General features: G+C 39.5%; 1 protein-coding gene across 2 annotated transcripts in view; it reads right to left on the bottom strand.

The window, feature by feature from the left end:
• Positions 1-1,738: 1,738 nt before the first annotated feature.
• Positions 1,739-15,966, bottom strand: part of TC2N (tandem C2 domains, nuclear) — a 30,756-nt gene continuing 16,528 nt past the window's right edge. For both annotated transcript variants that reach the window (XM_059475182.1, XM_059475181.1), the window contains exons 4-12: positions 14,336-14,500; positions 12,487-12,578; positions 11,808-11,883; positions 10,556-10,656; positions 9,757-9,873; positions 8,720-8,911; positions 6,785-6,899; positions 6,111-6,310; positions 1,739-4,038 (exon numbers count right to left, since the gene is read on the bottom strand). In XM_059475182.1, the coding sequence (XP_059331165.1) occupies positions 3,928-4,038; positions 6,111-6,310; positions 6,785-6,899; positions 8,720-8,911; positions 9,757-9,873; positions 10,556-10,656; positions 11,808-11,883; positions 12,487-12,578; positions 14,336-14,500 (1,169 nt within the window). In that variant the 3' untranslated portion in view covers positions 1,739-3,927. The remainder of the gene's footprint in view (positions 4,039-6,110; positions 6,311-6,784; positions 6,900-8,719; positions 8,912-9,756; positions 9,874-10,555; positions 10,657-11,807; positions 11,884-12,486; positions 12,579-14,335; positions 14,501-15,966) is intronic.

Here is a 15,966-nt window from a genome sequence, read left to right on the forward strand (position 1 = left end):
CACAGAGGATTTATTTTAAATACTCTGAAATCTATGGGAAGAATTGCTTTACATTAGGATATGCAGATCTACTTTAATGAAATTCATTTTCTACAGAAACATCAGTGTGAACAGATTTTCATCTCTTTTAAAAACAGATTTAAAAAAAAAAGTTGTGTGTAACCTTTTGTTAGATAAATCATTCCATCACTAAACCAGCTTTGAAGACTGGTTGCTTCTGCTGAGCACAGTGGGAGTTGTGCCATGGACTGAGAGCCAAGGGCCTGTTCCTCAGTGCAAGCTGGGAAAAGAATGTACATGTGCTGGAGCAGTGTTTGTGAAACATGGTGGTGATTTTAGTGATGGCTTTTTCCATGCACCAAGCATGAGATCATGTACAGGGCTGTATTTACATGGTGATGTAATTTTGCAGCAGAAGCTGGAAAAACAAGGAGGGTATATTCCACAACTATGCAGCCATGTCATATATATGTTGGCAAGATGAAAATAAGATGTGGGACAACCCTGCCCCAAACTTCTAGACAAGCTTATGTTTTGGCTGCAAAATCAACTCATAACTCTAAAGGGTACTTTCATCTGGCACACAATTCTGGAGTCAAACAGCATGTGTACTTAATTGAATGCTTACAAAATCACCTTTTGTTTTACACAGATGTTCTGCCAACGAAAGGAAACACCAGAGATGCCTAATGGATTTAACAACATGGCTCTATTTATGTTGTGATCACCTAAGATCAGATGCTCAAATACAATTATTTTCCACGTAATGTTATATGATAATGTGGTTTACAAACTGTTACACCCACTCATCTTCGGTGGTAGAATCTCACATTTTTTTCCCTAAAAGAGATGCCATGGTGTGTCACTGAGACATAAAACCTTGAAAAATAAATTGGTTAACCTTGTTTACATACAGAATGATATTAGTTATAAATAAATAAAACAGGATTGTTTGATTAACCAGTGAAATTATACACATACTTTTTGGAAAATCTGATCAAGTTTAGTCTGTGGTTGGTTTCTAACTATGCAGGCACAGATCTCAGTGAAACAATAAATATTATAAATTATCAGTGAAATATTATGAATAATATTTAATATAAGATCATAATTGTTCTTCCAGTTCATCCACGTTCATTTGGGAGCTGACCACAATAAAACTGGTGCATCTCTGAACCTCTGCTGCTTTAGTAAGAATTGCCTTAGGTTAGGAAATTGGATGAGTCACTGACTAGAAGCAAGAGCAAATCCAACTATAAACCACATGTGCCTTTTATCTACAAATAAAGCGAAGCTTTAACAGTATTTTCAATGACAGTAAACTTGGATGTAACAATCAAAATACTGGCTGAGGATGCTTTAGAGGGACGACAGACAGCTGTGACCAACAGAAGAGTATCTCAGGACACCTCTGTTTTCCTTCTTTTTGCTTGTCAGCTGTTACCTCATTGAATCCTTAGACGAACACACACAAATGCAGAACTTGCCAAAGCCTGGGAATGAGCACAGGATGGGGCAGTGCCTCAGAGCAGCTCTTCAGAGTGCTGCAGTACCTGGGTGCACCTTGCATGGAGAAGCTTTATGGATCTCCTGTGTGCCAGCAGTTAACTCTCCAACAGACAGCTCTACACAGAACTGTGTTTGTTAGCTGGCATCTTCTCAGAGAAAATAGTAGGAATTGAACTTCACTTTGAGATGCTGCTAAACATTAGTATAAACAATTGGGGGAAAAGGAATATTTGCTGTTCATAGATTTTTATTATAAACATATAGATTAAACATTAGCATAGCAAAAGAAAAAAAAAAGCCTAGTTAGGCCTTTAGAAGGGTAAGTGTCCTAAAACAGTCCCAGAAATCCATTTTATACAGCATCCACTGAGTTGGCAAACTCTGTGGAACCACTGCTGTGGTAACTGAAGTCTACAAAACACTGGGATATTCCCTGTCCTCTCTTTTAAACAGAACAGCATTATGCATCAGGAAACAGTTAGCTTGCACTTTTGTTTATTGCCACAATGAATAAAATGTTCAGCCACAATGAATAAAAAAGATCCCTGTATTCAAATAAAGAAACTCCAAAAATATCAGTTCAGCCCACTTCCTTTTTTCATTTTTCCCAGCAGGCCAGGCTCCTCCTGACTGTTTTAACTGGCTGGAAATTATCAGTGTCAGTCAAGACCCTCTGGGCCTACTGGGAGCTTTGCAAAGAGTAAGAGCTAGAACCAATGTTTGTTCTCCAAGTAACATGCAGAACCCTTTTTCAGTTCTTCTATAATGACTTACTGAAAAGCGGAGTATGTACGAGTCTAAAAATCCTTCTGTTTTGAAAATATTAAATTTCAACAACAACAAAGTGGATAGTTGAAGTTGCAATTATCAGTTGATGAAAAAAAAATATTTCTAAGCAATTCCATTTTTTCCTGACACTCAAAGACAAAAACTTGAAGTAAAGATGCTCTGAGGTGTATGCTTGAAGAAGATGTGCTTTCCTGTTACAGCATTTTCTCTGCTCCCCATGTTCCTCCCAGCAGTGAGTGCTCTCACTGCCACTCTAGATCCTGTCAGATGGTGGGATTAGATCCAAGTCATGAAGAAAGGTGGATTTATTCAGCATCTATACCAACATACATATTTGTACAGTCCAGACAGCCAACAGTACATATGTAAGCAGTGGAGTCAATTAAATATGTGTTTTTTAATCAGGTAGTTGAAGTAGGGCTAAGAGATCGGTGCTTTTAGATTTATACAGTATCAATTATATACTTGGTATTTTCCCTCCTTAAAAATAACTATGAATAAACATCTGAAAATATGGAAACTAATAGAAAATATAATCTTAGCATTTTGTTGGAAAAATACAATTTGCAATAAAAATGTTGATGTCTTACTAGAAACAAGTAATAAAAATATACTCCCACACATAATTTTTTAGCATCCTAGACATGTAAAAAATTCTTCTGCAGTAGCAGCCCATCCTTTAAAAAAGTCTGAATCCCTTACAGTGCTGCATTTTAATGAATATCAAAAAGCACCTAAGTCAGTAAATTTTTGCTCATGCCTTTGTACATGATAGCCTGTGTTTTGGCAATGTAAGCAAATGCTAGAGTGTTTTGACTAGATAGGAAGTGGTTTACATATAAGTATTCTATATAAAAAGCAATCTACAAATACTGGCTCTGATCCTGGGCAGGGTCATTGCCTCTTTGTACTACTCCATTGATTCCAGCCAGAATTTACCCAAACAGAGCAAGTCTGGAAGGCCCCTCTTGTAAAGATCACTAAGGCAGAGGAACTTTTATCTTTCCATCTCTGTTTTGAGAAAAGGATGGGGGCAAGCTCAAGCTACAGCCTTCTGAACAACCCTTCATCCAAAATGGAGATCAGAAAAGCTTATGGGTGCTGCCTTATTGTGTACTTCCCTTTATGTCTTCTCCTGCTGCCACAGCTTCCCCAATTGCTCAGGCAGACCTTATCCTGATCAAATGGTGTCAGCAAGCCCAGATGCTCACAGGTACCCAGAATCAAGCCACTGACATGACCCATTCCCTGGTTTGGAGTCTGCCAAAAACAACACTGCAGGTGAGCATGATGTCAGTGGCTAGTGAAACAGAATTGATTTAAGTTGCTTCTCTCCATAATTGAATTTCTGTGCTTTTAGGAAATCCAAAAGGGGCAAACATCTTTTTTTCAAGACAGATTTTGTGAAAATCAAGTGAGCACTTTTTCCAGTTCCCAAGTCTTCTTTTTAGTAGTATTTAACCAGTGTTTCTCTTGGTGAAAGTGAATTTTCTGTTTCCACAGAGGCATGATGCAGTGGAGAACTTCTGAAGAACTTGCACAGACAATATATTTATTTTTAATTTATACTATTTTAGACAGCGTATGAATTTCTGTAGAAAAATCAGTTTTGAATTTCATCTCCAGTCTTCAAGATGGGCCAATGTTGTACCATTTAACAACAACTTTTTCAGGATTTGCAATGGTATCTTTCCACTGCTCTACTGCTTCACTGTTGCTGCTATCAGAACTTAACCAGATCTGCATTAAGGAGAAAAAAATAAATAAAATTAGTTTACCTGATATAACAAAACCTGGCATTTACTAGTTCCAAATAAATACCATGGAAGTGTAGGACAAGATATAATGTATAGACTGTGACCAAAGGATAACAGCAACAAATACAGCTCTGCTAGTACTAACATTTTGGCTTTCAGCTGGAGTCTGTGTTTAAATTTAGCCTCTAAAACAGTTTAGAGAACCCAGTGCATACTAACGTTTCAGTACTTAATAAGATGTTTTAAGTGGAGCATTCCTTGCTGTACTCAAACGCTCACGCTGGGTCAGGGGCGGCTCTGTGTGTCAGACACAGCTGGCTCCAGGCCAGGCAGCATCCGGCACGAGCTGTCCAGCACTTTCATGAGCATTTCCAAGTGCACACTCCCACAGCCAGGGCCAGACCTGCATTCCACAGAGGTTATAACATGCCCATGCCGCACACAGTCACGTAGTAAAAGTCCTTTTCTTCTCAGTATTCAGTTAGTGGATGGTGGCCATTAAATGAGGAAATGAAGTACAAGTAGGAAAATTTCCCCCTTAACATTATCACCAGCCTCCATTGCCAAAAGAATGCTGCTTATGTAAGTAGGTAACGTTATTTACAGGACTCTATTTCCTCAAGTCTTCCAAGAATGAGTCCTTTTAAGACTTCTGAGAAACCTTGTCCGTGAAGTACATTTAGCCTATACTGCTGGGGCATGAGTCCTCAAGAAGTGAGAATAATGTCTTCCAGAATACCATGGGCAGCTGATGTTTCATCCACAGAGATTCAATGTACATCTTGCTCATGATTAAAGACATGCCTGTAAAAGCAGCCTAATCTATGTATTGTCTGCTTAGAACAGCATCCAATTAAACACCATTCTCTGAAGAACAAAGTTAATAGATCCAGCTATATTCATTTTTTTCCAGCTACCCAGCCAACTGCTCAAAGTACATTTTTCCCTGAGCCGTATTTTGTCTTCATGTGTTATGTGGCAATGTCTGCCTTCATGAGCTGAAACAACCTTTGCCAAAAAACCTGTGAGGAGCACAACTTTTCCTCCTCCTAAAAATAAGATCCACAATGAAATGTAACTCATCAGATGGAGATTACCTCACATATTGCTAGATGACTGCAAAATCGTACTCAGTCATTTCCACCCCCCATCCTCCAAGGCAGGACAGCTAAGAAGAACAAATGTTTTTCTTTTCCTATTTCAAATTTAATTCCACCAACAGGAAGATGAGACATGTGCAACATGAGGCTACAAAAAATGGAGGAAATTCACCTAACTCTTGCTGGCACATCATTTCTGTATCTTATAGCACATGAGCATCTCCTGTAGCTACATGTGTTCAGCAGGCACAAAAAACATCACCAGAATAGGACAGTACCATTTTTTTTACCTAAGGACAGCACAGTCCTCCATCTGACATGGGATGTTACAGTTGGAGTCTCAAAATCAAGTCTATATTATTATTTTATGCATTTATTAAAATTCTGCTACTGCATTTAACTGAGACAAGAAAAGCACAGAGCATTAAGAACAGCTATGGCTCACTATATCAAGAAGAAGAGAGACAGGAAGTACAGGATGATGGTAAATTAGAACAAGCAGGGGAAGAGGATTGAGAGAATAATGAGACCAGACTACTAAGTTTTATGGTGGTTAAATAAATATGATCACACAAATGCTTCCCAAGAGACACTACAGTACAGGACCTTGTAGCTTATGGAGCTCCTGTGGGTGCTATGTTTTTCTTTAGAAAGCTAAAGGCAACCAGGAGATCCTATATCTCTTGGAAGGAATTTGTCACATAGTGATACTCCACACAAAACTGACCTTAGGATTTCTTTTTGAAAGAAAAATCAAGTGCCAACTCCCATTCTCATGGTAGTGCATGTTTAAGAGCCCAGCACCATTTTTGCTTGGATTACATACAGAAGAATTTAGCAGAATTTACTATTTTGTTATATGTCGCCTCATTTAAAGTACTTTAAAATTCATACCAAGTAACCTGTGGAACTGGATTTTAAGTAAAGGGTATCGGGCTGTTTAGCAGAAACCGACCTGTCCTAGGAAGTGTTTTCTTCTCACTGAACTTTTGCTGTAGAGCTTGATGAGAAAGCTAATTCCTTGTTCTGCTTGGCTAACTGGAAAAACCATCATTTCTCCCCACTTCACTTGGCCATTAGTGGACTTCAGAAGGCGAGTCTTCTTTTTATAGATGATCCCTTCTGTACTAAACATTCCAACTTTCACAAAGAAATCTAGGACAAAAGGGAAGGAAAAAGGCACAACACACAAAGGGTTACTCACAACACACCCAAAAAGGAGCCAACAAGGTCCATATGTATGCTTCAAATTGCAACAATTTCTCAAAAGTCTGGCCAAAAGAACTCTACAATAGCTTTCCTGACCAGTCACATAAACAGAATATGTTCAGTAATATTGGACTGATTAACACAGTATCCAAACAGCAAGTGCAAGCTAATGCTCTTGTATGTCAGGATTAATACTGGGATAACAATCTTCCAAAATACATAAACACACATCTTCAAACCAAACAAAATGTAATCAAATAAGACATCTGGGGAAACAAGCCTTGGCAATGGAAATCTACCACACAATGTGTTAGTCTGAGGTTCGTAAAGAATGTTATGAATTGCCAACCCATTTGAGCAGCAATTTACCTGTCACAAATGATTTCAGAGAGGAGGCATGAAACAGCTGATGTGACTTACTTGAAGACAGTGGCGTAGATGAAACAGGAAGGTTTTGTGCTTCAAGAATCTGTAACTGTATCCTCCTGTTTATTGCTTGAAAACAAGTTCCTATTTGAAGTTCTGCACGGCACACCTACAAGCAGAAGAATGTTGCCATAACATCTGGATTCAGTTGTTTATAAACTCAGGAAACACAGGAATTTTGTCATATGTTGGGCTCCCACATTTCTATCTGGGATTTCCTGGACAGAAACATAAGCATGTGTTGCATACAGAACCTGCAGATGTAAGTGCATCTTGCACTTGTCATAGCTGCAGTTTGTGTGCTCCACTGATGAGCTGCTCATGTGGGGTGCACATGTGGCCCTTGTGGGCTGCAGCCAGGGATACTGGCCAAATCACCTGGTCCTCAGTTTTCACCTGGTACAGATTCTGCAGTGGTAAGAGCAGACACATGCAGGGGAAACCAGATGTGCCCTTGCAACTTTACTAAATCTGGGCGTGGAAGTGAGAGAGCAGTTAAGCTCCACTGACACAAAAACCTTCAGGGTTGCCCTCCCACCCTTTTGAATTTTGCAATATGGAGATATAAACAATGGTTTCCATTGATAGAAGGTCCTGTCACTTAATGTCATGAGCGCTTAGGGTGACTGTGTACTGTGTAGTTTCCTGGGCTGTGAAAGTACTCATGTTTTACATGCCCACACACATACACCACTGCCACTCACACAGTGGATGTATCAAGATCTCCAGTCTGATTCTTGTGGGGGGGGGGCGTTTAGAATTTGTGCCAGTATCAAAGTTACACTGAGTTATCCTCTTTGCTCTCCTGTCACACTGTAATGTCCTCAGAACACTGTAAGAGCAGCAGGAAAAGGCCAATGTCACCTTTCCTGACAGCTTTCATTTAAATGGACTCTGCTGGTCTTTGCTGCCTTCAAGTTTTACTGCACTTCAATGAACCAAAATGCACTAAGCAAGAGAGCAACAGGTTAGATAAAGAAAAGTCAGGCCCCAGTTCATCAAAGGGACCCAAATTCTCTTTGTAGCTCAGCCACAAAATTTCTATGTAACCCTGTGAGGAAGCCACTTTGTTGACTCTGAGCTTTGGCTTTCTATTGCCTCACAGGGTACCACAGGGATGAATCCCAGAGTGTCTGGAGGGCTCTTGGATACCAGCTCCCTCTGTCACTTCATCTTACTGCTTTTGAAGCAATATGGTTATTCACATTAGAACTAAAAAATGTCAAGTGTAACTTATGCTAGAAATCAAGAGTATCATTCATATTACTCAGACACACTTAAATAAAATTTGCTTTTGAATTGCTAATTCAAGTTTAATTTGTTGAAAATTCAAATGTCTAGACACAATCTATAAAAGAAACAAACAAAGTGAGGGTAGGGGGAAAGGAAATCCCACTGTGAAAACCACCTGCTTCTTATTACACTAATGGAAATGAACTGTCTGAATTATTACTTCACAGCATGCAATCTGAACATTAAATATATGGCTGTCTCTGCAGTTTCAGGCCACTGAAGATCTTAGCACTTTTCTTCCATAACAAAAGCAGATTCCATTTGCTCTGAGCTCTTGCTGTGAGTCCTAAGGATCTTCTGATGCTTTTTTGGTCAGAAAAGACAATTACCCGGTGTTCTTTGCTGAACATTTCCCCAGAATGTCCCTCCCTCAAGCTGTGAGCCATGGTGTGGAAGAGCTTGCTCTAGCTCTTTTCCTAGAAACATCTGCAGTTTATGACCAGAACAGCTATGTGCAGAGTTCAAAAGTCTGCATTTTTTCCCCATCAAAATGCCTTTCTCCAAGGAAGTAGAGTAAAAAGGAAAAAAAAAAAAAAAAGAATCCCTCTAGTTTTTACTACTGAATTATTGTACTTTCATATCCAGCAACCCCTTCCAGGAGAGATAAGAAGATACTTTCCCAGTATTGGCACTTACAGGTGCTTTGGAAGGAGGAGATATATCCAGCCAATGATTGGACTCCTGTGAGCTCAGCTCCCGCAGTGCCAAGGAACATTCCCCAATTGTTTTTTTCCTGGGAGTCTGTGTCTGGATTTTAAATACCAATCTGACAGCCTGCAGGCTTTGCAGTTTAATGGCAAAAACAAAAGTTTCCATAAATTCAATGTCCTAGAAAGAAAAACAGATGAGTAACATTATCATTTTAAGAGAATCCCACTGAGCCCAAAACCTAGAAACCAAGGCATCCTGGCTTTACAGCCACTGCTTCTGACTGCCACTTTAGGTTGCCATGGCAAAGTGTGCTTTTAGAGTGCAAAATCCAGACACACTCACCCCTGTGTTGTCACACCCTGGCAGGGCTGAAGTCTTGGATTATTTTTCACTACCATAACAAGTTGTGGCCATCTCTTCTGGAGCTTTACAACAGCACACACACATTGTGGTACCAGATTCTCCAACCTTTTGATACAGACTCTCCAGCTAACTTTTTTTTCTTTCACCTTTGGCTCACGTTATGTTGCTTTACTTTCCACCCCCTTAATATTCTTTTATTGCTACTATCAGGAACCTTGTCCCATGTGACCAATTTTTACTATTTTCTGTAGGGACAAAGTGTGAAATTGTCTCCTGCCAAATGAGAGGCAGTACCTCAGCTCCCTTCCCTGGGATGAGTGTGCACCTACAGGCATGCCCAGCCTTCCTCTGGTCCCCCACCACAGAGGTGCCACAGCCAGCAGCTCATGGTTCAGTGCCCTATGAGCAAATCTGTCCTGCCAGCTTGTGAGAGAAGGAGGGCAAGAGTACAATGCAAGGGAAGATACAGGGGGAGGAAGTAGAATAAGGCTTTTAATAGGATTTTGAGAAGTTGGGAGAAGTAAAACACACCTGGACAGTTACCACAGCAAATATGGCACAGGAGTGGATGTTTGGTCTATTTTAAAAATCCATTTACCTGTCACATTTATTTTTTGTGGGGAAAAATATTTCTCAGTATTTTGCATGCCTCTACTTACATTGCAGGCCTCCTTGGCAGAAGACTTGAAATGCACTGGCTTGGGCAGTGTGAGAATTCCCTTGACACAGATACGAGGATTTTCCCCACAGCTAGAAGGCCAGCTCAGGTCCTTGCACTGCAACATTGAAAAAAGTCACTTTAGACAATGCAAGACTTACCATTTGATGTACTTACAAGGTTTCTGTCCGCAAGTACCCTTGCCTGAAAATTATTCACAGTTCTGGAAGTACATACAGCCACCATAACAGTATCACATTTATTGACATAAAAGCCTCAAGAAGCTATGTGTCCTCAAAGTTCTGTTAGGGTTCTGCCCTGAAGGAACTGTTAGATTTAAAGCCATAGAATCACAGAAGTCACTTAAATGGCGCCTCCACAGTTGCTCCCATTTACTGCCTTCAGATGTTCACAGGAAAATGTCCATAGCAGGACCAGCCTATGAGCAGCTCAGCTCTCTAATATGTGCTGAGTAGTTCCTCAATTCACAACTTGAACATATGTGTAGTAACATAAGGAGATATATACTATTTTTATTGACTGCAGTAGAACAGAGACTGCAACAAAAAAAAAAAAAAAAAAAAAAAAAGGGAAGAAGATGCTTTGATGCCTAGTATTACATTCGACTGAACTTTGTTTATAATAACACTTATAAACAATTTATTATTTTCCTAAAAGTATTTATTGAAGTAACATAGAGACAAATTTTATGACAATTACCACTAAGTATAGTAGAATAGTCATTGGTTATTGAATAGCCATTATTTGAATAAATAACCAACTTATTAATATTTACTTACATGTAAAATTGTGATCCAAATCTGCTCTACAGAAGAAACATAACACAACTTCACATTCAGTCTTCCAAAGTCTCGTTCATCACCAGATAACGTAATAGTATCTATGGAAGAAAGCCAATTAATATTTTTATAAGTAATGCAGTATCTTAAAAGTTCACTCCAGAAATAAGGGAACACATTAGTAAGTAGACTGCTTATCTTCACAAACTTCTCTCAAAATGAGTTTGAAATATTTTAACACCTACATTTCAAGGACAAAATATCCACCAAGTCCAGTAACCTGACCTTCTGCATGGCTAAAGGCCTTCACATTTCATGGAACAGAATAATGTAATCATAGAATATCCTGAGTTGGAAGGGATCTTTAAGGATCACAGAAGTCCAATTTCTTGGCCTTGCACAAGAGAGCATACCAAGAATCACACTATGTGCCTGGGTTATCTCTACTGAACTTAATAAGTTGTGTTATACTCAAACAACTTTAAGAAAGGGAAAAAAACATGTTCTTGAGACAGTCAGAACACATTTATATCCTATCACTTCCCTTAATCTTTTTCACTGTTAAGTTTATAAATTGGTCTCTTTCTCAAATTTCAATTCCAGTCTAGTAAACATTTTACTATTATGCTGTCTCCAAGTCAGAAGAGCCATTTAATATCCAGCATTTCTCTGTCATGACTGGAACCAGGTCCCTCAGTCTTCTTTTAGAAGGAGACTGGATCAAACTTTGACTTATAGCAGGGTGACTTTTGTGGGGACTTGATTAATTTTTGAGGGTTTATTTTGCTGCATCTCCACTTCTTAAGCATTCTTTCATAAATAAGGATAATGGGTTTGCATGCAACATTCTTGTCTAATTACCAGTGTAATATGGATATTAGATTTCAGGCACCTCACACAGAAAAATACTGATACATGACAAAGGACTACACCTGAGACCTGGTGCTGCATTCCATCCTAACAAGGTGTCTGTGATTTCATAGCTCACTTGGGTAGTAAATCCAAGAATGAATTTCTCAAAAGCATGAGAACTTTTCAAAGTCTCATCTGCTCAATCTCCAAACAACAAGACAGTGCAAGTCCAAAACTCTTAATTTCAAATTGCCAGGTCATCTCCAGCTGATCTCCTAGTCAGATTCATCTCAAAAAAAACCCTAACCAAACAAAAACATCAACAGCAGAGTAGAAACAGCTTAATGTGTCATGTGCAAATGGAAATATTTCATTACAAGGTAAACAAACAAAACATTACCCAGACTCCTGTTGCTGCCTTGTGAATCCTTCCTGGAAGAAGAACTGCTGGGTACACTGGAGACTGAATCATATCTCTGGGGACAGGAAAAAAGGAATCAATTCAGAGCAACAGGTGCAAAACCCAGAGATTATACCATCAGACAAGAAATGATGAAAACTAAATACTCCATTTCAAATAATTGCCTGATTCCTTACTAGTTTCTTGATCCAGCAGCATGCAATTACTATTTTGCTGCAACGAGCTAATAGAGGACCCATTGGACCAGCAGACATTTTTTCTGCTCATGAATATATACACAACTTCATTGCTATGTAAGACATGATTATTATAAAAGAAATAAACACAGTGTTTTGTGTCAAAGGAAACTTCCACTGTTGCACTGTTCAACTGATGGGAAAAACCACAAGATGATGAACCATGACATGCTGTCTGTCCTGTCCTGCCTAACTGCCTACTTGGGTTTCTCAACAGCCCCTCTGGGCCAGAACAGCAAATGTCACAGGAGACACCAGGAAAAAGCCTCTTGACATTGGTAAAGATGTTGAAATTTCGTCTCCAGTCCTCTCAGTGTACAGTGCAATGCCCTCCAGTGTTTACTCTGGAAACAATGCAGCAGGGACAGACAGACTGAGTAATCTGAGTTCTCAGTGTAACCCTGGCTGCAAGGGGAACTCACCTTGATGAACCGGTGAGGGGGGCTCCTCAGATCAAACATCGAACGGCTCACATCCAGGGGCCCAGCCAAAGCACTGGCTCTTAAATCACTAACTAATAAGACAAAAAAACCAATAAAAATCACATCAGCACCACTGCTAGGGAAAAAAATTAACTAAGAATAACTTTCACTAATCGCTGGAAATTATCTGTTCAATCCTACAGATTACAAATGACCAAAATGGTTTAAAGGCAGTGTGATCTGCTGTTATCTGGTAATGTTTTTCAGGAACATGGGGATGAGGCAGGGGTGAAGAGATGCTGTCTTTTCCACAAAATTAAATTTTTAATTAAAAAACGTCGATTTTTATACAGAAAGCTGCCTGTAAAATATAAAAATGCAGAAATATTTTAATCATAAAAATATGTTGTTTACCAATAATAAGTAGAATTTCAGAAAATCATTAATGAGTTTACTTTTCAGTTTGTTTGTGTGGAGGCTTTTTTTAAGATGAAGAGAAGGAGCTTCACATTAAAATTCAAGAATTTAATTTTGTACCTTCCAAATAAATACATTCTGTAGTTCTAAACCAACACACATGAAAAATATCACCGTACTCGCTGTGACAAACTAGGTTTAGAGTTTTGTTTTAATAGTTTATAGATGGATAAAGTTCTAAGTTCTGAAACAGCTGTCAAAAAACTCTGAAGGAAAAATTTTAGAACTGTAATCTGGACACAATAGAAAAATCTTTCTTGTGTTTCAACTTACTAAGACAAAATTAGTAAAGTGTTCTCTTTGCTTGAGGAAAAATGGAAAAAGAGATGATGGACTGAAGGGAAGATGTTCAAGACAGTTTAATAAAACCCATTTGGCTCCCACCACAGGTGCTTACAAAGCCTGGTAAAACCATGTGTTAAAGGCTGCTAAAATTGTACATGTGTTCTGTTCTCTTAAAAAATGTATGGAATAGTCTTTTCATGTAGTCTCTATGGTGATTCAGAATTCTTTTAAAACAGAACACAGACTGAGACATTTTCCCCCAGCTGAAAATAAGAATGCTGTACCATCCTAAATAAAACATCTTTAAAAATGTGAGCTGTTGCCAGTTTCCAATTTCATGGAGAGCGTAGACCTTTCCTGGAGTGTTGGAGTTTTCTGAATGCATTTGCCTTAGCAATCACAAGCTAGTCATTTACTCCAGTCTGAACAGTATTCACTACAGGACACCTACACCAATGAACAGCACAGAAGACAATTTTTACCTAGGTAGCCAAATACTTTCTATCTAAACTTTTACTGTCTCGCAGCCCTCCCTCATTCTTGCACACTCAGAAGTGGGGACATTGCTGTAGCTTCAAAAGCTAATGGCAAAAAAAGTTGGCATACAGCATCATGCCCCATTTTGCATCTGTTCTTATCATCTGCTCCTGAATGCTTTTTGGTGCTTGCTCCTCTTCCCATATAGGTACTCCTCAGGCACTCCTCCTACCCAACATACTGCCTGGCTTCCTTTTTCCATCTCCCCCACTCCTCTTACTGGCAGCTGAAATCTCCAGTACTGCATCCTGGTCTGGATCAGAGACAACTAATTGGCAATATCTCACTCTGCCAATTTCTCTACCTTTGTGTGATGCATACAAGCCTTGTTAAGCCCCTAAAAGACAAAAAGTAACAGTGCAGCTGAAAATTAAGCAGAGCTGGCTCTGAGGATTGATTCACCAACCAAGGAGTGTCTGTAGGACACCGACCAGCTTGAGAACCGCGATAACCAAACAAGTCTTCTGTAGACTAATGGCTTTTATTCCTCTTACCTATAAACCCTGAAAAGGGGAGGAAGGCAGAGAAGCACGGGTGTGGTCCTTCTCACCTGATCCATACAATTTCCTGCTATCTGCTTTTGCTGGGCAGCGCCTGATGAGATCAGGCGAGACGCGATGCTCCAGATAGAAGGGGTTGTAGACGTCACAGCTGGGCCACTGGAACGCGCCGTGCAGCTCTGCCTTCCGCTCGCCAAACGAGGCTCTGGCTGACTCTGTGAGGCACAACAAACAGCAAATGCAAGAGTTCCAGACAGAACACATGCTGCCTGGCTTCACAAGGCAGGCAGAGTGCCTTCAGGGCAAAGGACAAAATATTTCAGTATTATCTACTCTGGGTAAAGGGGAAAAAAAAAAAAAGAAAACACACATTCGCATTATGTCATGTTTCTACAGTGTGTGAGCAAACACTGGAACTAAATTGGCCATAAAAAACTATGCATACTCTCTCTTGGGGTTTTGCAGTAAATGCCTAAGTAAGTTAAATACAGAAGGTTTCAAAGACAGACAAGAAGACAGAAGTTAACCGCAAAAGTAGCACTCTGTGTACAGAAAACCTCCAAATTATTTAGTTAGCTACCCCCAGCATGTTCTTACTGAACTAACTGGACCCCTAGATCTTCAGGAAGATCTTGTACAGAAAGATAATGCAGCTTGTGACTGCAGTTTCCTTATCTACTTTCCATGGCAAGTCCGTCCATGATAAACTCACTAGCCCAAAATTACTTGAATTGTGGGCTGAGGCATAAGTAGACATATCTGAGACTGCTTGAATCCCACCCCTTTACTCAGCTCAGAATAATTTCAGAAAAAACATGTATGCCTTGGTCAGCAAAACAGTGAGGAACACTGCTGTAGTGTTTTTTACTGTCTGGACTAAAAGAAGCCATATGTAACAGCACTTTAGAGAATGGCATGATCTGGATTCTGCCAAACTCTGATATTTGCTTCCTTCACTTCCCCTCCCTGGACTTCAACCTGTCTCTTAAAAAATGCTTTACCCTGCAATAAAGTACCTTCAGTTCTGCAGGTATCTTGCACCATAAGAGGCAAGCTACCACTGCTCAAGAGTCCTCTCCTGCATGTGTTAGTAAAGTAAAAAACTTAAACACTGAGATGGAACATGGGCAGTGATAAAACAAGAACTCAAGCAAAATGGGCTTGAGCATGATGTAAATCAGGATGAACACTAAAAGTGAGGCCACAAAGAATTGCTACACAGCAGATGATGGAAAATCCAATGTTCCAGACCAGGAGCACTTCTTCCTGCGAGCTTACTTCTGTGAGAGCATGAGATTCACTGCAGTGAGCACTGAAGAGAAAGGCTGCCAGAACTTAATTGCTTTCAGAAGGGTTGCCAAGAGCTAACACTGAGCATGTCATGTTTCACTAAAGGAAAATGGCCAGACATGCACAGAAAATGGTGAGGAACTGAGAACAGCACTTGGACTTCTACAGATATTTAACAACAGTCTAAGAAAATAGTACCCTAAATGCATTTTTTGAGTATGCTGGTGCTTTGGCTAATGTGAAAAAAGAACAACAGCACACTTCACTCTATTTAGTAAATCTCCCTAAAAAGTAAACACTGCATTTTTAAGCACAACTTCATGCAGCTTAAAGCTGCATACTTAAAAAAATTAGTATTTATATTTGGAAAGAGAAATGAAAGTTGCCTACT

The sequence above is a fragment of the Ammospiza nelsoni genome, chromosome 6 (genome assembly GCF_027579445.1).
Source record: "Ammospiza nelsoni isolate bAmmNel1 chromosome 6, bAmmNel1.pri, whole genome shotgun sequence".
NCBI classification, from domain to species: domain Eukaryota; kingdom Metazoa; phylum Chordata; class Aves; order Passeriformes; family Passerellidae; genus Ammospiza; species Ammospiza nelsoni.